General features: G+C 37.9%; 2 protein-coding genes and 1 long non-coding RNA gene across 3 annotated transcripts in view; 1 reads left to right on the top strand and 2 right to left on the bottom strand.

Annotated features, from left to right (window-relative positions):
- Nucleotides 1–13,531, bottom strand: part of LOC149104832 (pancreatic secretory granule membrane major glycoprotein GP2-like) — a 62,183-nt gene extending 48,652 nt beyond the window's left edge. Inside the window, exons 1-2 of the mRNA XM_089271464.1 lie at nucleotides 13,369–13,531; nucleotides 12,534–12,647 (exon numbers count right to left, since the gene is read on the bottom strand). Coding sequence (XP_089127590.1) covers nucleotides 12,534–12,647; nucleotides 13,369–13,522 — 268 coding nt within the window. The 5' untranslated portion in view covers nucleotides 13,523–13,531. The remainder of the gene's footprint in view (nucleotides 1–12,533; nucleotides 12,648–13,368) is intronic.
- A 2,935-nt stretch (nucleotides 13,532–16,466) lies between these two features.
- On the top strand, nucleotides 16,467–19,153 carry LOC149104831 (uncharacterized). The gene is made up of 2 exons (XR_016201456.1): nucleotides 16,467–16,557; nucleotides 19,018–19,153. It is a non-coding gene; the product is annotated as an uncharacterized LOC149104831 (long non-coding RNA).
- A 1,377-nt stretch (nucleotides 19,154–20,530) lies between these two features.
- Nucleotides 20,531–21,400, bottom strand: LOC149104830 (uncharacterized). Its single transcript, XM_089272272.1, has 2 exons — nucleotides 21,073–21,400; nucleotides 20,531–20,864 (listed from the first exon to the last, which is right to left on the bottom strand). Exons 1-2 carry the CDS (start codon nucleotides 21,398–21,400, stop codon nucleotides 20,632–20,634), a joined length of 561 nt encoding a protein of 186 aa, XP_089128398.1. The 3' UTR covers nucleotides 20,531–20,631.
- Between the last annotated feature and the right edge of the window lie 4,494 nt (nucleotides 21,401–25,894).

Genomic DNA, 25,894 nt, shown 5'->3' with positions numbered 1-25,894 from the left:
TCCCCAAAATATATGGTAATCGATGACAATCGATGACAATCGATGACAATCAATGACAATTAATGACAATCGATGACAATCGATGGCAATTAAAAAACACAAATTTTTTGGCCATCGATTGGTCATCGATTTCCGATATCAATCGATTAACTGTTATCGATTGATATCGATTGCCATCGATTGTTATCGATTATCGGTTTCATCGATTGATCACGCCGGGAAAGAGAAATCGCTTTGTAGTGATTATCCCGAAAACGTCGGTCAAAACCGAATGACGGGAATTCGAAGTTACAACAAAGTGTAAATTTCTTGACTCAAGCGAAACACATGCGCTGCGCCGACAACATGAACCAAAAAAGTACAATTGTTCTGGTCAACGAACGAATATACGGTCGTGCTCCTCCCGTATGCCCATATTCGATAAGAATTTTCCAGGTCCACGTCATGTACACGCCATGAATACTTTAGAATTCTATAGCTTTGGCGTCAAGATCACGTATTCGAGGATAAACGTATACACGCGCAGATCGCACATACTTTGAATTCATAGTCTAAATTTTGTTTCCAGGAGAATGCTATGCACCCGAACTGTTACCTTATTTTATAAAGTTCTTTTTACAAAGGGTTCGCCATCATACCCAAGGAGTACGACAGATGTGTGGTATATTTTAACGAAAATCCTCGAACGATTTTGAACGGAGCGTATTCCACCATATTCGACACGAATATTCCAGGTGTACGTCACGTGTTGTGTGCGGCTTGAATACTCTAGGATTCTATTGCGTCACAATCACATATTCGAGTCTAGAATACTCTAGAATATTTTGGCTTTCACGCAGTGCAAGCGAGCATCTCGATCTCTTATAGCTGAGTGTCAATGAGCCAAATTCCTATGAATGGCAGCGACACAACACGCCACCTGTTATTACACAGTGTTGCTTGTAACCAATCTTGAAATAAATTTAGGGAGCGGCTGGTGAGGGAATCATTGAAATTTACTTCGTTAAGTGAAAAAGAGAGGTGAAAAACTCAGGCTGCGTCCACACTACAGTGGAGAAATTTGAAAACACGGCTATCTTTCTACGGTTAGGCCCGCCGTCTCCTCTAATCCGTTACGAAAACGCTCTTCGAACAGGAGGAATTTGAAAACACGGCTTTCTTTCTATGGTTAGGCCTACCGTCTCCTCTAACTCCTCATGAAAACGCTCTTCCAACAGGAGGAATTTGAAAACACGGCTATCTTTCTATGCTTAGACCTACCGTCTCCTCTAACCCGTTATGAAAACGCTCTTCAAACAGGAGGAATTTGAAATCGGCGGCTTGCGTTTTAGTGTGCGTGGACGGGAAACATTTTGAAAACAGAGCTTTTCGAAAACGATGACATCGCGATAATTAAACGATTTACCTGCCAGAGTTTTCCTCAAACACAAGCCAAAATAACCGGTGACCAAATTTTTTCCTTGTAGCGTGCAAGAAAAACATTTACTACGTTTTTATATATGGTCTGTTGTATTATGTAATAACCTGTAACGCTGGCGTTTTTTCTGGAAAAGAGCTGGTTAAATTTATTTACGCATCAACCTAACTTTTTGTTTGCTTTCTTCAACTTACTGAATCCAAGATAACGCTCGCTTAGACAAAAAGAAGACAAAAATGTTCAACAAATACACAAAACGAACGAAAACAAATGAAACGCTCGAGTTCGCTCGCTCAAGAGAAAACCGCATACTGGCCTTTAAACCGCAACATACTTAAACAACAAAGATGTTTTCCGCATAATTTGACTAATTGAGGGGTTTCAATGATGACATACGGTAATTTCATACTGTGAGGAAAATGGGGTATTTTAAATCCACCTGTTACTGGTAATAACTTCCTTTATTGATTCTCGAGTGCTTTGGAGCACGAAAGAAGTCGTTTTTAGTTTTAGGCTACAGAATTCAAAGGATAATTATCTTAATTACAGAAGACTGACCGAAGAAAACTGTGGCACAACGCATGGGCATAAAGTTCCTATTTTTGTTTATGATTAAATTCAGATAATATATTTTTTAAGAACAGCATTACGTATAGTAGGATATGTTTGTTAGACTGTAACAAGAAAGCCCGCATTTCGCTTATTTGCCGTTTGAACTCCAAATTTCCGTGCCCTTCGAAGATTTTTGAAAGATCTCTCCTCAAAGATCACCTTGCCGATTTTAGTAACGAAAAATGCAGCATCATTCTTTTTTAGGCGATATAACACAAACTAGACATGCATTTTACAGACCTCTTTTCCCATCTAGTAAGAAAATAGCTGGTTTTGATATTCTAGCTTCCTCTTCGTCTTTATTTATGTGCTGACTGACTGAGAATTATTTTTAAGAATGTAGTGATGCTATAAGATAAATGCAAGTAGCAATTTCTCGTACCAACTCTTGTAAAGAATTATGCGTCGGCAATCGTGTCAAAAGGCGCTGTTACAGTTGGTTATTAACATGCCTTGCATTGCTGTCACGAAAACGTGCGAGACATGTCCAATTCAGGGAGAGTTACACTAGACGACACTTCGTGCAAATTGCCTCGTAGATGCGCAATAAAATTGTGAGACAAATTACTAATAAATTCCGGTAAATTTATTCAAATGTTATTTGTGGAAGACTTAGCGATGATGCATCAAGAACTTGAAATCTCCTTGAAAATAGTTTTCTTTATCTTACAGTATTTTGACATTACAACTATCGGCTTTAAAATACCAAAGAGTGCTAAATAAACAAAGCTTCCACGAAGGACAAAGAAGACAAAAATGACTGAACTGTAACTTTTAGAAGATTAGTTTCCCAAATTATCACAAAAGACTGTGATCTGGATGATAGTCTCTTAATTATCACCATCATTACCATCATTATCGAGAAAACTATTGAACCAAATAAGTTCATTTATATTTTTGCATGGGTCTTATCTTTTAAACTTTTCGCGTATCTTCAATTAAGGACCGAAATTGCTTTCGCAAAAGAGACAGACAGGAGATAAAAATGTTACCAAAAAACACGCATTTTTCTCCGTTTTTGTGAGTGATTAATGAAATATCGTGTCAGTTTTACCTGAGAAATTTTATCATAACAATTTTGCGTGATCTTGGCGAATCCAGCTGAATTAAAATATTGACGGTGTTCAGACAAACTCAGACAAACTCGGATTCTAGGTCAAATTGGAATTTTAAAATGTCGGTATTCAAAAAGATAGCAAAATAGGAGTACCCGGAAGAAAACATGACCGAGAAGAAGAGGTTGAAGAGAAGAACCAACAGCAAACTCAACCCACTTATGAGACAGAGTTTGGGATGCCAGCCCAGGTAAGTGGATGTTAGGATACACAAAGTAGGATAGTATAAAACGCGATTGAAAGGCTATCAATGAAAATGTAAGGACATTTTGGAACTCACCCTGAGCTTGCGTTTGACGAAGCGTTATTGAAATCGATGACGCAAAAATGAGGAGCGCAGAAACATTCATTTTTCACCGCAACGAACGTCTTCAGTTCTGAAGTCCTATGGGAAGAGTTGAGCTAGCACCAGCTGGCGATGTGAAGTCGACAGATAACCAGCTCTTTACAAGTCAACACTGTAATAAGGGATGGCGTGTTTTGTCTCTGTCATTCAGAGCTATTTCTGCTCATGTCAGTTTGGCTCCTCCTGCTCCTACTAGAACTTTCCGTTTAAATTACGTACTTATTATGTGAACAAAATATTTCTATCTGCGGGTTTCTCAACTAAACTTATAAGAAGGAATTCCTTCTTGCGCTTGTTTATGAGTGTTTAGTTCAATGAAAGATGCGTTCCAAAGTCATGTTTTTAACAATCACTCAGATAAAAACCTGGAATTTCGACGGCATTTTCCGTGTTCCCTATCTTTGTTTTGGTTCTTTATTATGAATTAAACATTGATTTCGTTGTTTTCATCTTATTAATTTTTTTTTTCTTCAGATTTGTTCGAGATAGAGTTGGCCTAAATGTTGAAAGCATATCTATAACAGGACGTCATTGCGACTTCCACTGTTAGCTTAACTATATTCCTCGGCTTTGTTGATGTTTTGGCAAAAGGTAGGATGTTAAACAATTTATTTTACAGCCCTGCAAGCATGTGATTGTCTTAAGTTAAAAGTTAGTTAATTAATTAAACGCTATCCAAATAAATGAATTTAAATTTACTGGCTTTTCCTTTTGCAAACAAATTGACATATTATCTGCTTCTCATTTTGCCACACTCCTAAATTGGAAAAAAAAAAACATATATATTCAGGCGCCAAGTTACGCTTACGATGTAAATATGGCAAACTATTTTATTCCGAAGACCTTTTATTTTGTATTTCGATAAAGCAACAACTCATGTCTTTACTTTCGCTCAGTTAAAAATCTTAAATTCCTATGGCATTTATCGTGTTCTCCACCTTTGTTTTTGTTCTTTACTGAAAATATAAATATAAATTTCGTTGTTTTTCTGTAAAAAATATATTGTTTTTTAGCTCAAGGTGGCTCAAGATTAATTAACCTGAATATTGAATAAATATATATTAGGGCGTTATTGCAGCTTCGAGCTAAGCCTATATTCAAATTAAAAATAATAATAATAATAATATTAATAATAATAATAATAATGATGATGATAATATTAATATATTCTTACTATTATTATTATTTTTTTATTTTTAAAGGGAGTGATATCAAAAATTATATTCTGTAGGCCTCCATGCACATGGAAACTTTGTATTTTGGAAAACTGGTCGCTTACGAGAGGTGGTCGCAACCGGAGGTTCGACTATATACTACATGTTATTATGTCACTCTTGGTCTAGAGGCAAGCCAACAAAAGACGACCACATGTATAATTTCCAAGTTAAAAGTTTAACACTTGGTAACCACGCACTGAATGGCAATTTCATTTCCGGTCGGTGCGGAGTGGAAGACGGTTAACAAACATCACTGACATGCGCAGAACATTGACGGAAGTCATTTGTTGTTTCCGGTAGCCGTTGCAATCTGTCACGGCCGTCCTTGCTAAAGGTCTGTCTCCTCGACAAGGCTTGTATGTATACCGAACAATAAGGGACCATTCAATATTTATGCCTTGGGTGAAGGAGGAGGGGGGCTGGAAAATAAGAGGGGGAATGATCAAAAAATTAGAAAATGAAGAGGGGGTCACTAAAATGAATAAGGATAGGAGTGGGGGGGGGGGGAGGGGGGCTATGTATTTCTTTTAGCCATATAGAGCATACCGGTGAACACTTCCAAACAGTCCACTTACATGGGTCAACTAATACAAAAAAAGGCACGACAGTGAGAGAACTACCTCACAATATTGCGCCCAGATCGGGTTTGGCCAGAGACCTGTGCTACAACAGGTACTCTGTAACTGTTGGTTTCCCTTTGAATAACTGACGCTTTCCGATGAATCAGAGCTACAAAGATGCGAAATAACGATATCATCTTCGCTGTCACTTTCCGCATCTGAACTGCTGTGAATATCATTGTCACTGTTATCATCTTGCAGTACTTCGTGCCGCTGAAGAGAGACACGGTTATCAAGTACCTCACCCATTCTGATCAAGGCATGTGCAATGACCCGTGGCACCTTATCATTTTTCTTGCCTTTAATTTAAGGTTAAAATGACTGACGGATGCTTGTCAAGCTCCTGATTGCTTAATTGCCCAACTTTACCAGTGCGACAAGGAGTGTTCCAATCATAGTCCTCGAAGCATTTCTGTTGTTTCTGCTTGCGTTTCCTGTTGTCTCTGCTTGCATTTCTCACGTCATGTATCTGTTTAAGTTTGCATCCGGTCTTGCGGGTTCTTTAGCATTATTTTCTGTTGACATGCTTTTAACAACACAATTCTTTGCTATTTCATTGAAAAAGTATTTTTGGATTGAACAATTTGCATGGCAGAAATTAAATGACAATGTGAGGCCTGTTCTCATTATATATATCTTTCATTATCTATATTTATGCTTCTTTACATTTTATTTCTTCCATGCCGGCTGCCTTGGAATTCATCACCAAAGTTGTCAACTGGAACAGAGAGTAACAGCGAAGGCTATTTTAAGTACTTGTATAAGGACCTAAAGCACGAAAGGCCCAGGTAATTCAACAAAATACTCCCAGACATGTACAGACATGTACAACCTAGACTACGTGTAGTCCCTCTTTCGCTTAGTCCGTCGTGCGTGACGCGAAAGAAAACCGCGAGAAAAAAAATGGCCGCGCGAAATCCTTTTGCGCGGCCATATTTTTTCTCGCGGTTTTCTTTCGCGTCACGCACGACGAACTAAGCGAAAGAGGGACTACTCGTAGTCTATGCACAACCCTATTTGCTGGATAACTTTACAAGGAAAGGAAAAGAAGATTTCAAACCCAAAAATATCATGAAAAGGTCAAGCATGACATGAGTGTACTTTATTTCTGAAACAAATGAAGCCTCCTGTTTTAAATTTATGAGAATGTCCCCGACACAACTAAGGCCTAATCATATAGGCATTGTGTCCAAAGGTGTTAAAAAATTCGAAAAAATTATGTCCCAAATGAAAAAGGAAGAAAATAACATCCCATCTAATTTGGGGACACTTTTTAACAGAAATAAACTTAAGTTGTGGGCCAGTGAGCAATATCAGTATACTAAAGCAGTACAAGAGGAACTTGCTCAAATGAAAGGAGGTGTCAGTGACAAATAAGAGAAGTTTATAAGCATAAAGCAAAGTCTTGACCGAGCATTCAAAGGTTTGCTAAATAAGACAGGAATGAAGAACGGAAGACAAAAAAAATATATAAATAAAAGAAAAACTGAAAAGGGAAAGAAAGACCGCCTAAACAAAATCCAAGAAGAAACAAGACGTAAAATCATCAAACGTGATTCTGAGGAAGCTTACAAGTTTATTACAAAACAAATACTTCTTTTAAATGAACTAGAAAAATTGAGAGCAGACTGGCACAAAGCTCGATTAGCAAGCCTCATTAACAAGGGAAATTGGCATCCAGAAGCAAGGATATGTGCACTTGCGCTTATGCAAAGCTCACCGATTAAGAATTAGAGGCAAACTGCCATGAAGAGGAAGGACATAGTGAAGAAGAAGTGAAAATTAAAAAAAATGATTGCAAAGAAAGAAAGAAGTGGTGGAGGATAATAAAGAATTCAATGAAAGAAATTAAGTGTCATTGTCAGAGAGAACCGGGCAGTACCAAAAGATCGAGGTCGGCCGTTTACCTTCATCTTTTCACAGTATAAAAGCTATCTGAAAAGATTAACAGCCATGACATTTAAAGGAATTTTATTTAGTTTAGCATTCTGAAACGTGTACATGAGTTTTTCTAAAACAAACATATATTTACAGATTTATTGCATTCATGTCTGGATGGTACAAATGTCTCAACTATCGAGTTTAAAGATTGTACGTCCAATTTAATCAATTCAATCCTGACTTTATCCACCCTCATTTCCATCCAAATCTCTACAAGTAGGCTCTTCAGTCGTTATTAACAGACTGGAAAAATTTATATGAAGAGAAGTTATTCTTCGCCGTATTTCTTATGCGTTTAACACTGACGGCAAGTTAATGTTTAAAACGAACCATGGTTAAGTGGCATGTTTTGATTTCCCAACAGAAACACCTTTCGAGATAACATCATTACGTTCAGTCCAGACTTCTGGCACATTTAAACAATAAAGCAATATTTACACCGACAGGTTATAACTATATCATGCACTCAGAAAGAATGCTTTAATTTACTAACACAGAAGTTTTACCCTAAATTTCCAAGATAATTCACATTAATTTGCTTTGATCTTGCCTCGCTAGGCTTGGTGAATGGTTTAAAAGCCTAGCGTCACATTCTCAAGCAATCCTAGCTAAGCCTCGCTCGCATATCTTATCTCGAGTTCGTATTCGAGTTCAATATTGCTTCAGTCGAATGTCTGTGTCCTTTTTGATTGGTCAAAGCGATTACCTTGGTTGTCGTTTTACCACAGTCAGTTAAAAACCTCTCTATGGGTTGAATATTAAAATATGTTGGATAACTCATTACTAAACGTTGTATTGTACCTAATGTAATTTAATTAGTACTGCACTAAGATGGCATTGGGCCCAAGTGTACCGTGATAGCGCGCAAGTCATTTGCACAGTTTGAAAATTGTATTTAGATTGAAAATTAATTGGTTTCTGCTGGAATCTGTAAGGGAACTAATAACTTCGTGGGATGCAAATTTAACCGGGAAAGAAATTTGGTGGGATAAGAGTTAGTTTCATCCCCAACTTGAATTATCATTTAAGTTAATTTGTTGCTATTTGAAATCTACTTCTGCATCATAAACAAATCAATCAACAATACTTCCAACGCTTTTCTTTTGACTCCTGGTGCCTTTTGTCGCACGGAAAACTTGACAAAAGCACTATCATGCTACTGGCCCTTTGAATAACTTTAGCGCTGCGGTAAATATAACTAAACATACATGTGTATGTATACCTTAGTTGTACTAAACCCATTAAACATTACATTATTTTGAGTAACAAGGTGAATAATAATTACTGTTATAATAATAAAGAGTCCTTATTCATAGTTTTAAGTAGACGTTAAAACTTACAAGGTGCTTATAAAGTTAACAATTGTCCCAATAATAACAATTTTTAACTATAATCCAACTTGTAAGCAAGGCAATTTTGGGCATTTTGTAGTTTCTGCCAGAAATTGTCTCGTATCCACTATATTTAAACTGTAAGGCAAATAATAAAAGTTAGAAAGGAGTATTGATATTCATTACTAACATATGCAGAATCAAATAACAAAGGTACTGGACGTATATCTATAAGTGACAATTGTCTTTTTAAATACCTTACACGATGTTAGCACTACAGCTTAAATATATTTACAAAATTAAAGTAAGGAATTTGATCATTCCCTGAAAGATGCCTGTCTGTGGAAATAACTTCGTTGCCTGGAGTCTATCACAGTGGAGTTAACTAAGGAATATATGAAAACTAAGATCGCGAAATAATGTCCTAATGACGTAAGGCAAAATCCTTGAAGAATTAAACAAAGCTTAATGTCAATCGATGTGATAAAAACTGAAATTTTCATATCAATCTGATCAGAAAAGTTGAAACACCAAAACGAATTTTGAGACAGTTGTTAGGCTAAAAGAAAGAGGAGACTTACAAACTGAATTGTTTCTTGGTTAATTACCGAAGGAAGAGTATTTTTTGATAGATTGAGGAAACAGGCAAAATGTCTGGAAGAGATTTCTTTTGTTGGCCTCTTAATATCTACATTATGTACACACAATTTACCAGCTCAACATGCTGCAACAGAAATCAGCAGCCTTGGAACTTTCAGAGAAGAGATAATTTCTTTTGTAAAATCCGCCATACTGTACCTAGAGAGTTCTACCACCGTCATTCCATATCAGCCGGCATTTTCAGCCGTGCAAGGAATTCGTAATTCTCTCCTCTCTATCCGTCTTGTACGTGCAAGCGCCGGACGCTATCGCATTCATTGGTACTACGGCGGCTAAAACCGTGAGCCAAAACCTTGGCTTTCACAATTCAACGTCACCTGCTTCCTTTCATAAATCCGACAAAACCTTAGTGGTTTATGTCTTTGAAATGGCCGCTAGTGTGGCTTAAATGCAGGCGTTTAGTGTATGTTTGTAAAACTACCTGAAGAGATCTACTACTAGTTTAGTGTTTAATTTTGATTTTAAAAAAATGTAAACCAAATTAAAAAAAAAAAAAAAAAAGTTGTAATTTAAAAAAAAAAATTGTAAAACTTCTCGGTCTGCTTATACTAGAGAAACTAGACTTGCTACTAAGTTAAATTTACGAGAAATTACTATTTTATACAATTCCAAATTGCTTGTATAATGTCTGGGATGTCAGCAAATTTTTAAGTTTGACTGTTGTCTGGGCAATAGCCAACCATGTTTACTAAAGCACTTTTGGCATTCCCTACAGGCGATTACACTAGATACATTTTTTGAGAAACCAAATCGAACAAAAACACAGATAAACAAACATACAACACAAAAGTTAACCTACACGAGCTAAAACGTGTATATTGTATATCGTATACTGCTTATAATTTCAATCAAAACTGGTTAAAAAGTGTTCAATAACTTTTAAACAAATTAAGCTAAACCGATAGGAAGAGCAGTTTTTAAGATAAGACAAAGTAATGGTTGTTCCGCGCAATCAAGAAAAATTGTTACTCTGCCTTTCATATCAAATTTCTTCTTAAAGTCTCTTGTCTTGAGGAATAGAAGTTATAAATAACCCTAACTTTTCACAAATTATATACACGACTGAATATTGAAAAAATTATCAGATTTTAAGCTTTTGTAATCACAGTCTATTTCCTTCTCTATAAACGAGAGCAAATGGATTGCTCAAATCACTGAAAAGAATAGGCCTGCTTTGATTCAATATCTTTACTGCAGGGCCAAACAAAGTTCTCAGAAGCTCTCTTAGAAGACAAACTGTACAAAGTTATGACAAATCAACTTGAGCAACTAATTTCTTTAAAGACTTTACTTTTATTAAGACAATGCGAGTTACTTTGCTAATGCTATTCGCATTGATGTTATTGCTATTCATCTACTAGCTCACTGTACAGCGTTACAGTGTCTTGCCTAAAAAAAAAAAGCCGTCTTCTGTCACGCCGCCAAGTCTTCTCCCGAGAAACGCCTGAAACTCGACGTGCATTTTGTTTGCTTATAGTGGTCAGGTTGTTCGTAATCCAGGTTTAAGAGTTGATGGAGGTTTAAAGCTTTCTTTCATGGGTAAAGTATTTCCTTTGCTAATTTTTAGAGGACTTAGAGCTTGTAAGACGTCGTCAAAAGTTGAGAGAGAAAAAAAATGGCTCAAGTTTATAATTGAGCAACACTAATTTTCGACTAGCTTGGTCATACTTTGAACCACCACGCCATGGTTAAGTTTTACTGTTGGTACTCATGTCGGAAAGTAATATCCCGCTTGGCACTAAGAGAGACAATGATCTAAGTCTCTTGCCACTACTATTCAACTGAAGCTAACTGAAACATACACATGCTATGACCGGATTAGTCAGTGCTGCAATATCGGGCATTACAATACCCCGGGTGTGATAACTTGTAGATATAATAGGAGCCGCAATTCTTTAATTGAATGGAGAATGTTTTTGGACAACAGGCAAACAAATTAATGCAGACGTTTCTTGTGACTTTACCCTCAGCCACTGTAGGATGACCACCACTCAACCAGATAGGAAAGGCTGCATCACAACGGTCCATCGGTGGACATGTGGTCACCATTTTTGTGCCTGCAGCTCCTTGGAAGCGATACCAGCCATTGAGGGTGTTGTCACATTTCTCCCTTACTGTTACGTAGTCATGTTTTCTTTCTGCATCCGTCAGATTTTGGTAATTTTGCCGGTGACATACATCAACTAAAGGAAACACACAAATGTGTAAAATAAATATGCGATAAACACGGAAGACATTTAACATATGTCGTCTTGTGTTGCGTAGTCATATCTTCTTTCCGCGTCTGTCAGATTTTGGTAGTTCTTACATATGTCAACTAAAAAAAACAAACAAAGTAATACGTAAATAACTCTCCCCTGATCCGTAGATACCTCTGTCGTGCTGTGTCGTTGGGTGTTACTTGTAGTTTGAATACAGTCACTTCATATATTTTGTTCAATTTTACATCACTTTATTACATCCGGTCATGCACAAACATTTCTATATGATTTGTCTTCGTTTCCATTTTTCCTGGGAACAAGGTTGTTAAAAGATCTCGCCACCGAAATATAGCTTCTACAATAGGTATTAATTACCACCTTTTTGTCTGTTTATACGAGAAAATCTTCATATTTACATTTGAAATTTCCAGTTCAAATGTTGTTGGGTAACCTGTAGGTAAGCCATAGCTGAATAAATTTGTCCTTCAGGCGATGATATTTATCGGTTCTCAGTGTAAGAACATCGCAATCAGCGCCAGTGTTTGTCCACTAAGGTATGTTTACTCTCTGGCATTGGATAAACCGCTGGAGGAATATCATGTGCGATACTTTAATCAACTATGTAGCGGATTCTATTTTCATGCCACAGATGGTGTGAAATCGGCGCTGAAGCCATACCCACCCGCTCAATTCCCCACCTGTCCCCCTCACGAGATTGGAGGCTATGACCAAGGAACTACACGCCTAGTGTGTTTAGTACGTTTAACTTTGGGTCGTGTGTCCGCTCACAGGCAAACTTTTCTAAGGAAATATGCTGTAAAGAACGAATTAAAACAGTTCTGCTGGAAAAGTAAAAAGGATGAAAGTTTCACAGCAACTCGTAAAAAAGGTTTATCTTTCGGTTTCCTCGTGGCAATAATAGTCAAAGACGACTTTCCCTTTGTTTTCCCTTTTCCAGTGGCTGTCAACTTCTACGAAATACACCTTTTGATTGGCTCCCAATCGTTTGTTGACATTGCTGTTTTATTATTTACATGAACTATAAGGTTGATGAAGTTATCTGTTACGATTACCTGTTTCACATTGTTTGCCATTAAATCCTGCTGCGTAGCTGCAGTTGAATCCGTTCACTCGGTCTGTGCAGGTCCCGTTGTTCTTGCAGGGATGACTTGTACAGTCATCGATATCTGTTTTAAAGGGATAAGGTAGAAAGTTAATAACGGTCATACCGTAAAATACCACGTTAAAGCCTCCCCGGATATAAACCCTTCTATTTGCTAACAGAGATATTATTCCAGATATAGCCCCCCCCCCCCTTCATACGAGCCCGTCTAATGTATAAATCAGATAACGTTCTGTTCCTTTCCAGTTGTTCCAGTCACACTAGTGTTTTATAGATGTTTTGAAAACATATTCTCCGTTTACTGTGACTCACAATAAATGTATTATAAATGTAATGGTTCTAAATGTAATAGTATGTTAGCTTTAATTCGTTGCTCAGATACGTTATATCTCTCATTCCAAAACAATATTTCTATTTCGCTTATATGGCCCCCGGAAATAAGGTCCCCCCCCCCCCCCCGTCTTTAAGCCCACAGAAAACCCCTTATGAAGTTATATGAGCCCGGGCTTTAACGCGGCATTTTACGGTATACGACAGAACCCACAACAACAATATCTGCAAAATAACCAAAAATGCATATGATCGTTTATTGGCCCAAACTTTCGCTCCTTAGAGACTTGCATTTGGATAGGTCAATTGGACAGAATTATGGAGAAAAAAAGAAAGTTTTGGAAAAAATTGTGCTCTTCTTTAATCAAAAATGCATAAGCAAAAATATCTGTGAACACTGCGGTTTTATTGTTTACGCAAACTATAAGGTTGGTCATGTTATCTGTTACGATTACCTGTTTCACATTGTGTTCCATGAAATCCCGCTGCACAGCTGCAGTTGAATGCGTTCACTCGGTCTGTACAGGTCCCGTTGTTCTTACAGGGATGACTTGCACAATCATCGATATCTGTTTCAAGGTGATAATGCAAAAAGTTAATAACGGTCATATTCGTTAAAGTTAAGTTAAAAGATACAAGACTGCAAACAACTTAGAAAGAGATTAAAAACCGTAGAATATCAATGAAAATTAACTAGTTTTGGCTATAGCTACCTGTTTCACATTGTGAGCCATTAAATCCTGGTGCACAGCTGCAGTTGAATCCGTTCATTCCGTCTGTGCAGGTCCCGTTGTTCTTACAGGGATGCTTTGCGCAATCATCGATATCTGTTTTAGAAGATAAGATTGAAAGGATTAAAATGCAATAGCTTCTGTTGATATATTTGACGGAGCCCGGCCCGGAGCAAATAGGCAAAAGAGATCACTAACTAACTAACTTTCAGAATTATTTGCTTTTTATAAAGAAAAACAAAACATCTTTATCAGATATTCATCATTATCATAATCCAGTCAGGGAATGGCAACGGATCTGCTCCTTGAAATATATCTGTTCCACAAACAATTTCTTGCTGGGTGGGAATCTTCTGGTTCTGAGCACCCGCTGTCAGTTGCACGGGGAAGATAGCGCCTGTTTGACTGTTAATTATTAGTTGAGAGAAGATATCAGACCTGAAACCCGTCTTTGTAGCTCTCGGCTTCATGACCTTCATAAATGCTATTGCTGTTTTAACTCTAAACAGATAGTTTTGCGCGGAGGGAGCCCGATTGGGTTTTAAAGCTAGGCTTCTTCTTTATGAAGAGCATCTCATAGATTAAACAGTCTATGTCCATGTCTTGAACGTTATTTTCGCTATGGGGACGTTTATTGCCGGAAGGGTTTATTAAGACATACAGTGCTGGTTCGATTACATTAATAGAAAGGTAAAATAACTTAAATGTAAAAGTTCGTAAAAAAATTGATTTAGCCCCAAGGTTGGACGCATCGCATATATGCCAGGAGCCATAATCGGGGACGTAGACCGTAAGCGCGCGTCATTTCTAGTATTAGGGTTGTCTCCATGATATGGGACAATAATTCTATTTTTAGAACAAATTGCGCCATCGCCTGCGGCACACGCGCGTACATGCTGCGAGGATTTTTGCGGATGTCGCGCGGAGGAAATGGCGTCCGAAATTCCCGAAATTTTTCATGTTTTTGGCCCACAACTCAACGCGTTCACGTCTGCTGGAATTTTGCTTAAGTATTTTCGTCGTAAGCTGCTCTAGTTTGAGTGAAGTAAGACAGTGTCGAATTTAGGTATGTTCCGCTGTAAGCTTATATATATCGCTGACCAAGTTGTGTTCCGACGGATGCTTCTTTTACATGAGCTGTACATTACTCCACTTTAAATTTCACATATGTTGAAAATTAACAGCTTTTCCATTACACAGCAAAAAACTAGCTGGATATATTTAGATATAGCAGAGCTTCAGGGCTTCATAGTTTCCTAGCTCCTCTTGCCACACACTTGCGAGGAATTTGTCAGTCTATCGCGACCGAAAAGTAAAACAAAATAATTGCTAGTTTGAGTTTCGCTTGAATTTTAAGCAACGCTTGATGTTTCATCCAAGGCCCAATAACTTTACGTCCGTAGATACTGCTCAGTTTTATTGGTGTAAAAATCCAGTAAATTCTCTGTTGTCAATGAATGAGAGCGCCCGCCGATGCGTGTTTTCAGTACAGTCAGTAAACACGACAAATTGTACTTCCGCCGCTCTTTCGTGTGAAAGCGTACATCGAACTCAAACAATAACTCTATAGTTCTTAAATATGTTTAAGATTGATAAATGTTTGAGAACATATTAAAAGCTAAGCTAGAAATATGTGAATAAAGCAGAAATAATCAGCAAGGTTACGATGACGCTTTCTTTAATCAACTTGGAATAACGATTTCGAGTTTGTTGATCGAGCTATCAAAACTCCTTGTCTATTTTCATTTTCGCAGTGTAAAACTTCACTATGCTTATGTTGAAGAAACACACGATGTTAGTAGCTTTTTTTTGCGTTCGTGAAATTTGTTACAGCATCTCAGCACAAAAGATAACGAAAGAAATCTTTGTCAAGATTTGTTGACAATTCAAACACTGACTCGGACTTGAAAGTGCACGAGCTGCACTATGCAAATGAACTAATTGTACGCGTCAGACTTTCCTTTCAAAAACTTTTGCAAACTCACCAAACAAGCAGAAACAATAAGAAACCTTCAAAACAGGTTTTGGTTATGATGAACCATTGTCTGAGAAACTCACAAATTAACTCGATACCAGAGTGTAGAGTTTTCTTGCTATATTCTTAAGTCAGAACAAACGCAAAAACATACGCGTAAGTTTACAACTAGCGTGAGCAGATCTTAGTATTCATTCCCAGCGCGAGATTGAAGTCTTGTTTTCGACCCTGAAAAACCCACCTTTTCCGCTAGCTCAGAGCATAAAACTACATATAAGCGCCCTGGTTCGTATTCCCTGCCTTATTCCCTGCCATCGCTGTGAAAAATACGCAAAAGAATCTCTCAACTCTCACCATTTGATCACACAACGTGACAACATCCACGCGAGAGCCCCCGACACGTGTGTGAATCCGCGCGGATATATGACGTAAGGATGGCGCAATTTGTTCTAAAAATAGAAAAATTGTCTCATATCATAGGTGCGCGCGAATCCCGAGACTTACGGTCTCCGTTCCCGATTATGGCTCCTGATATATGCCTTATTTTGTAGAATACAGAGTCTCTAATCATAGAAACAGCCTGGAAGTTGAGGCATTTTATAGCGCGTAGATGAGGCTTATTACAAGAGGTTTGTAAATAATAAATCGAGGTAAAACCCCGAACGTCTAGTTACCTAGTTTAGACATGTCACAACGAGCCAGGACTACCTCGCCAGGCAGGAGGGAGAGGTGAACACGTCAGATTTGACTGACCCTATGATCATGGCCATTATGACGTCATGGCGAAGAGGCGCGCAAATGCACAAAGTTTTCGAAAATGTCGTTGTCGCCTCTCGCTGATACTGAACTGTTTGAGGCGGATTTCTCCAATCATTTCAGCTTCAAATGGTATTGTATTTGGATCTCAAGGAGTCATTATCATTTTTCTTTCTTGAGAGGTAAGCAGATTTTCATTATAACTGACAAATCTTGCTTAAAGTGTATTTCAAGTGTTACTGTCATCGCTCTCCCGTGGAAATATGTGGGGCAAAATTTTGACAATTCGCTCTGTAAAATTGCGTTTTTTACGTGATCGGTAGCTTAAAGAAACGTGTAACTTGGTCACAGAATAGCTTACATGTATAAGGAAACATTGTAATTGAAGATGATTTTGAAGAATCGGCAGTAAAAATGATCAGTTCATTTGAGTAAGAAATATCTGCGATCTCGTACTCGGCACATATCCAGCAACAGGCCCAACAAACAGAAATACTATCCACAATGATGGAAATGAGAACTTTCACAAACAAGAACATAAGCTCAGTTTTTACAAATGAGACTTAAAGCCTGCCTACTGCACAGCGGTGGTTAAAATGCAGACTGCAGACTTTTTAAGAATCGAAATATATTGTATTCCCATTTCCTTTATTTAACAAATAAAGAAGCCTAAGCCGTTTATTACACTGTGATAGAAATGTAGAAAACAGGCGAGTGTTTTCTACATTTCTGGAGTGTTCTCAAATGTCTGGAGTGTTTTATCACAGTGTAATACATGGCTTAGGCTTCTTTATTTGCTTTATGATATAGATTTACACACCCAAAACAATAAAACACGCCTTTTCTATGTTATATTTAGCTCTTATTAACCGAGCAGGAAGTCTGTATGGGAGAATCTTGACCAAGGTCGTGAGCACAGACCGAACGCAGTGAGGTCTGTACACACAACAGAGGTCAAGATTCTCCCATACAGACTGACTAAGCTCAGTTAATAAGATGTTCATTATATGGCACAAACAAGAATAATGTAATTCGTTTAATGTAACTGGTTTGTACTAATTATCATTTTTTGCTTGCGAATTGGCGATAAGCTGAATTAATTCTGCTAAAGTTTGCTTGTCCTGTTTACTTTTTTTTCTCATCAGGCTTTGTGGCACTTCCATAAATATATATTGTTAGATGAAAACAGTCAATGACTTTGTATTTTAGTTTGCGACTTTCTTACGGCAAAACATTACCTGTCTAGATGGGAAAATCTAGAACGCTTTCAATATCGATTTCAGCCAATCAAACTCGTGAATTCAGTAGTTCCCAGTCCTTGCTGTTAGCCTGAAATATACGGCTCAGGTTAGCCGGTGTATGGTTAGCTGAATCTATCTCTCTGGGAATATGATGTTCTTAAAAAGCCTGCAGTCTACATTTTACCCATGGTTTGCAGTCTAGTCTTGTAAGACTTTTCTTTAAACATATTGACATACAAGGTACTCTCTCCTCAGCATAGGCCTCTTTTGTGCTGCTTTGACTGTAGCCTGGTAGTTTGGAGTATGTTCAATTTCCCATAGAGAGCCTCTGTGGAGGAGAGTACAAGATCCCATTTATATGGTCTTGGGTACTGAAGACAACCCTTTCAGACCCTTCTGAGGCAACTTTATCAAGTGTTTATATGAAACGAAGTTGTCCCTCCTCAATTACTTAGTACATGTAAGCCTTTTTTCATGTTCCAGTGCTCAGTTATCCTTCTTCCTTTGGCTTCCTTTCAGTCATTTGATCACTGTGGGGTTTTGTGAGTTAATTTTGATTTCTTCATACCATGAGTTGCCCCAGGTAGGCCAGTCATAGTATTTTGATGAAAAAAGGTTATCAGGCCTACCAGGGTTACCCTGGTTATGTTGCTAAGGGTGACTTGTGTTTCACTTTCTCAACAAAATGGTGAAAGTTAACTTGGCTAGGGTCAATGGGGTAATGGCTTTCTTGGTTACTTGAGACCAAATAAGGGGCCTCACAGTTGGCTGGAATCATGTATGCTTATATAACAAAACTTGAGCTCCAAACTCTGGTCACCTTGAGTTCCTGTTGCTGGATCTTGTTATGTGTACAAAATTGGCACAGTTGATCAACAACTTAGGAATTTGAAGTTTGATTTATTTTAATTCCAAAACAATATTGTAGCTGTTCTTTAAGTAAGGATCCAAAAATGCTTTATGGAGAGTGTTTGATGTAGTTTATATGACACACTTCAGAAATATTATTTTTTCTTTGTGCAGGTGAGGGTGCTGAAAAAGTTTCTCTATGTGAAAATCTGAAGACCTTAATTCAATACATTGATACTGCAAATGAGCTATTTTATGTTTTATAAATTATGATAAAATATTAGCTCTTGTACATTACCGCATTGTATCTGCTTGGACAGGACTTAAAAGGTGGATGGGGTTGGATTGTTTAATTGTGAGAATTACTTTTTTTAATCGTAAATACATATTGAGTTCCCAGTGCTAGATCTCATTAGGAAATTTATCTTTTAGTTTACATTTGCTGTTGAAAAGAGTTAGGGGAGATGTAAAAACCAAAGAGGGAAGGGAGGTCGTATAAACATCAACTGGTGAATATTAAGAGGACTCTTATTTGATCTTTTTAAACCTTAGGTTACCATCCTCCACTACCTTTGCAAGACCATTCAAGCACTGAGGCCCCATTTCTGAAAATACATTCAATCACCATGGAAAGCTATCTATGTGTTGTCATTGTGCTGTCAATTAAACATTTACATGTAAAACCCAATCTTGTTTGTGTTTTTTGTTATTTGCTGAAAATGTACGCTTATCATTCTCTTGAAGCCAATAATAAACTCATCAATGCAAAAAGCAACAGGGAACCTGGGATGGATGAAGCTGGGGAGAAATCAGGGTTGGGGTTCATGTTTACAAGTACAAGCTCTGACACTCTTTTCTAGAATATTTCTTTGTAAAATAATTGTTAGAGCTATCTTTATTTACATAAGATTTATGATGAAAATTTAAAAGCATTAAGTATAAAGAAAATAACTGATTATCATTTCAAACTTAGTGGTAGTAAAGTTATTACAGTTTCTCAAGACAGATACTGTTAGAAAACAAGGGGTTTGGTTATAATAAGAGATCACCTGATATTGATCTTTCCAGCTTTGTCATAACCTTCCTTACTGAACTCTTTGTTTTGGCAATAAGTCATTTTGGTTTAACAAGTTTCTCCTGGATAAGTTAACCCTTACTGCCAATGGCTTAGTATAGGAAGTGTCCCTGTTCATATTTTCTTTCCTCTTTAATTCTCTTGCTGCTTGGAACCAGATTCTGTATTTTTTAGTTCTTTCCATATGACATCCTACACAGTTTTCCTCTACAGTCTATACAAGTTTAAGTGAACTTACTGAGATATATATATAAAAAATTAGAGCCCAAAGCACCAGTTTAGGATACCTTTCTTGTCAGAGGTGCGAGACAAGAAATATCTCTGCACTGCATGTGGACGCCCGAGGAAACAGATCCTGCTCCGATCTCATATTTCACGAACATTTTTACACGAAATTAAGCACCTTTCTGCTGAGATGTCTCGTCCATGTTGTTCTGAATACCATGTTTCATTTAGGTCTCCCGTACAGTGATTTTATATCTTACCATCTATAAAAATATCCACACGTCTGCTCGGCTTGCGTCAGTTGGTTGGCCTCGCAGAAGAAAATGTTATGGTTCACAGTTTTGCGGATAATTTAGCGCGGAAAAATAATTCTTTGGTGCATTATTTACTTTCTAACCCAGCATATGACTTTATAGTTCAAATGTCTTTGTAAGGGAACATTTTCCATCTAATACTTTCTCATATTTCGAGGGTTTCCAGTATTGATCAGTAGGTCCTCCATGCTATCGTCTACAAAATAATGGGTTTAAACCCACTGATCATTTTTATGCATAAGTTTAATGATTCGTTTTCATCACCATTCAAACGGTTTAAACCATATCAAGATCATATTTTTGTGTTCGTGTTGTTCATCGTTGGGTTCTCCAGATATCGCCCAAGAAACAGGCGCAAAGCTTCATTTTTCAATCGCGTTTTCAATTGAGCGATCTCGAAGTGTTGCGTGTTTTTGTGCCTTCTCACGACTAATTTTTGAAATTCAAAGTATTTTTGGACATAATACTAACAGGTTATCTTATTCCTGTGGGCTGTTGATCGCTTTCTTTCAAATTCTTTGAGCAATCATCAGATGAAAAACTTTTCTGGTATCATTTTTTAGCGGCCATTGAAACTTCACGGACCGGCTCACGAGTGACGTCATAATGGCCAAGATCATAGGGCGCGCAATCGCATGGCCACGGAAGCAAAGTTGACCTCTCCCTCCTGTCGCCAGGTTTAATTGAATCGAACCAGTAATTACCGCTGACTGCATCTTCTCCTTCACTCGCCCTGATCTCGGCGCACGACTCAGCTGGCAACTCGGGAACGGATCCAAGGGGAACTAAAAATAGAAAAGTCAAAAACATTGCTTTTTTCTCGGCACTTTTCTTTCATTACTAAACACCACTATTGTTAAGCTCTCTCGACGAAAAGCTGCGGGCTTTGTTCGTAGTCCTCGGGATGTAATGAGATTCTGGGCACGCCTGTATACGACACAATTACTATCCTCAAAAAAAGATAGAGATGAACTGTTCAAAGAAGAACAATACCTCTTTTCCTGAATCGTTTAATATAGAAGCGATCGCTGTCCGGAACAAAATCTTCAGGTCTGGCTTCTTTGGTGCGGTTGTTCAACTCACATATGCCTTGGCTGATGACGTAGTTAAAGCTTTGACATCTGACGTCATCATCACACTTGTCTAAACAATTAAGCCAGATTCCGGTCTTCTCCTCGATAAAGGTATGTTCTTTTAACATCATGCCGCGGATGGAATATTCGCCTCGAATTATACACTGCTGAGCGTCCAGTTTATGAAACAGCTGAGACATCAGAAGCACCGTGATGGTCACACTTATGCCAGCCTCTGAAACTGTCATATGGAAAGAAAAATATCGAGTCTTGCGTAATATGTTTCTTGTACTTTATATAAAAAAATTAACTGTTAGATGCAAGCGAGCATCTCGGTCTATTATAGCTGAGTATCAATGAGCAGAAATAGCTCTGAATGGCAGCGACACAACACGCCATCTCTTATTATACGGCGTTGGTTGTAAGCAATCCTGTAAGTAATCTTGAAATAAATGTAAAAAAGACTATAAAATAATCATCTTGAAGCAGGTAATAGTCTTTACTTGAAACGTATTCGTCGAATTCTAGCCCTATACAGACAACGAGAAAATGAAACAGAAACACAAAAGGAGACAAGAATATCTCAAACAGAGGTGCTGCCTCGATCCGTTACACAATCTCAGTGCCGCTCTTTATCTAAGTAGCGGCTTGTGACGGAATCATTGAATTAAACTTCAATTTGTGAGAAAAAAGTGACAAAATAACGTTGCGTCCATAATAAAATTGAGAAATTTGAAAACACGGACTATGTTTCTACGGTTGGTCTTACCGTCTCCTCTAATCCTTTTCGGAAATGCTCTTCGAACAGAAATTTGAAAACGCCGGCTTGTGTTTTAGTGTGGACGGAAAACATTTTGAAAACAGGGCTTTTCAAGAAGGATGACATCACGATAATCAAGCGATTTCCCTGTCAGAGTTTTCCTCAAACACAAATCCAAAATGACCGGTAATTGTTGCGTTTCCAAAGTATTTCCAGCGTTGTTTCCAGTCGCGAAATTTCGGATTTCTTCATATTTTGCCCAAATCACCTCTATAATGAATTGTTTTCGAAAATGCCCTTCAAAGGCCCTGAAGCGCTTTAGTTTTTTCGAAATCCAGGAAAGCTCAAAAATCGCCATTATATCTGCCAGCCGCCGCCGAAAATGGCCGAAAATTGTGCATTTTGTTTTCGCTCGTACAGATCAACGCGAACATGTCTATCAATATATTTTGGCTACCTCAGAATGCATATTTTGCTGTTTCTAAAGCATTCATTTGATTAGCAAAAGCTCCAAATGTTATAATATTTTAGGCCGATACAATTACCTTCATCGAAGCTCGTGAGCGAAACGGCTAATTTTAGCTAATTTCAATACCATCAAAAGCCCACTGGTGCACAGAATTTGAAGTCGAAACTGAAAAAGTACCCCTCAAGAGACATAAACGTGTGGTACATTTTGTTAAATTCGTCATTCGTGAAATCAACATGGAACTTGGCCAGCTACTTTCATCAAGAGCAAAACCAAGCGAATTTGGAAACCTTTTTTCATCAATAACGCATACGGATGCTTGTAATTTTTTTTTTCCTTATAGATTGACCACATGATTAGCTTTTGCAAACATTTGCAGTTAAATGAAAGTAGATCTTGCTTTTGGTGCATTGCAATGTTATGCAACATTATTTCGATCACCGACACGCGCATATCGCCCGAAACCTATGTGACTTCCGCCTACTTCCGCCCACAGCCGAACCTAACTTCAAGAGAAGAAAAAAGACATTTTTAACCGTGGAGCTTGAGTAAACAATCGATTACAGTTGCATCCATCACGTTTGGCGTAGGCAGCACAACCGTTTCACGTAGACAGGTACATTCTACTTCAATCAAAGCCTCTCAACTTGGAAAATGGATCGTCTGTAAACGGTTACAATATTGATGCCACTGACTTGAGGTTTAATCGGTAGGTTAACTTAGTTAAAGCTCACTGGCATTGTTACGAAATTATAGTGCAAAACGTAACGGTGAGAGAATACACGAGGAGATGTAACACTTTTGAAAACATTCACGAAGTTATCGGTCCGAGAGACAGAGTTATCCTCGTCCGAGAGACCGAGACAATTATCAAGAAAGTACCGCTTCCTGTGAAAGCAGGTAATAATTCTTATTTTTATTCCTCTTAGACTGCGCGTCGTCGGTCTCTATATCTGTTTGGTCTCTGTCTTATTGATATATTTTGATTTTGTTTGATCATTTTTTTTTTTAAAGATAAAAGGATTGAATACCAAGAAAATATGGAAGTCATATTTCACCCCTACTGATACCTCTCCAGAACGGCCGTCTAGAAAGGTTCGACTGTATTACCGTTAATAAAACGCGACATCCTTCCTATTCAACTTTAAAAAACAGGGATATTGTTCGTGCTTTTGGCATAGAAACGCACCGGGGAAATGGCTGGGATGGAAAAAGAAGGCCTACGAGACACTAGTCTTTAATGGATACGTGTTGATAATTTACGTACATATTCACTCCTACTACTTACTTTTTGAAAACTATATAGACTACACAGTCACACCTCCACTAACAGCCACATCTCCACAGCGGACTCCTAGTCTACAACAGACACATTTTTTGTCCCGGTGGACAGCCACACATTCACTCTTATTTTTGCCTCTGAAATGCGCAAAATAAGGTTACAGTACATAATGCTTAACTATTTTATACCGCCTAATTATCAAGGTAAAACAAAGGAAATTTTAGCTCTTCTGAGTGGCCGATTTTTCTGCTAACTATTTCCCGGCTAACGAGGTATAGACATGGGCACTCTCCATTCGACCAAAAAATTTCCGGCCAAAAATGTCCTGACTTTGTGAAACCTTTCCAAGGAAATTTCCGTTCCATTCGGGTCTGTTTCGAAAATTTCGGAACTTTTGGTTTTGTGGCAAGCGCCCATATTATATTCTATATAGTTTAGCAGAAAGCAACAGGGGTGAATATGTATGTAAACCCACAGCGCGTATCTGAAATCTGATGCCCTCTAGGCCTCCTTTGTCCTTTTTGTACTCGAGCCCTATCAACGGTGCATTTCTTTTCAAAAAAATTAGTCATTGTGGTTCATGTTCTCCAGACAACGCAAAAATTGGTCATTTCACGTCGTTGTTTTGTAGAGGACGGCAAGGAAATGTACCAAGAATTGTAACGCACTCGCACAGCTATTGTTTTGCTCATTAAACCTTTTGTTCAGTGACGTTCCAAATGTCGTTGCCGTCGTGATTTTCTTATATTCCCTACTCTCACTAACGCTCTCTATCTAGGGAGCGGTTAGTGGGGGAATCATTGAAAGTTACCTCATGTTGTGAGAAAAAGAGATGAAAAACTCAGGCTGCGTGCACACTACAATGGAGAAATTTGAAAACACGGCTATCTTTCTATGGTTAAGACTATCGCCTCCTCCAAGCCATCATGAAACGTTCTTCAAACAGGAGGAATTTCAAAACACGGCTATCTTTCTAAGGTTTAATCCATCCAAAATGACCGGCTGCGTTTTCCAAATTTTTCCAGCGTAGCGTGCAAGGAAAACATTTACTATGTTTTTAGGTATGCTCTGTTGTATTAATAACCTGTAACGCTGATGTTTTTGCTGGAAAAGAGCTGGTTAAATTTATTTACGCATCCCCTTAACTTTTTGTTTGCTTTCTTCAACTCACTGAATCCAAGATATCGCTCACTTAGACAAAAAGAAGACAAAAAAGCTCAACAAATACACAAAACGAAAGGAAACAAATGAAACGCTTGAGTTCGCTCGCTCAAGAGAAAACCATATACTCGCCCATAGACCGCAAGATACGTAAACAACAAAGATGATTTCCGCATAATTTAACTTAATTGAGGGGTTTTAATGATGACATACGGTAATTTTACACGGTGAAGAAAGTGGGTATTTCAAATCCACCTGTTACTGGTAATAACTTCCTTTTTTAATTGTCGAGTGCTTTCGAGCACGTAAGAAGTCGTTTTTATTTTGTGACTACAGAAATCAAACGATAATTACCTTTATAACAAAAGACTGACCGACAAAACTGTGACACAACCCATGGGCATAAAGTTCCTATTTTTGTTTATGATTAAATTCAGATAATATACTTCTTAACAACAGCATTACGTATAGTAGGATATGTTTGTTATGACTATAACAAGAAAGCCCGCATTTCGATTATTTGCCGTTTAAACTCCAAATTTCCGTGCCTTTCAAAGGTTTTTGAAAGATCTGTCCTCAAAGATGACACAAAATGCCAAGCAATGGGTGTCAGATTAATTACCTTGCCGATTTTATTAACAAAAAATGCAGCATCATCCTTTTGTTGTTTTTTTTTGGCGATAGAATACAAACTAGACACGCATTTCACAGATCCCTTTTCCCATCTAGTGAGAAAATAGCTGGTGTTGATATTCTAGCTTCCTCTTCGTCTTTATTTATGTGCTGACAGAGAATTCTTTTTAAGAACCGTGTTTGATGCTATAAGATAAAAGCGAGTAGCAATTTCTCGTACGAACTGTTGTAAAGAATTATGCGTCGGCAATCGTGTTAAAAGGCGCTGTTACACTGGGTTATAAACATGCCTCGCATTGCTGTAGCGAAAACGTGCGAGACATGTCCAATTCAGGGAGTGTTGCACTAGACAACGCCTCGTTCAATTTGCAATTTGCAAATTGCGTCGTAGATGCGCAACAAAATTATGAGACAAATTACAAATAAATTCCGCTAGA

Source organism: Orbicella faveolata, unplaced genomic scaffold, assembly GCF_042242905.1.
Source record: "Orbicella faveolata isolate gen_17 unplaced genomic scaffold, um_ofav_v1 contig_34, whole genome shotgun sequence".
Lineage (NCBI taxonomy): Eukaryota > Metazoa > Cnidaria > Anthozoa > Scleractinia > Merulinidae > Orbicella > Orbicella faveolata.
This window is presented reverse-complemented; position numbering and strand designations above follow the sequence as displayed.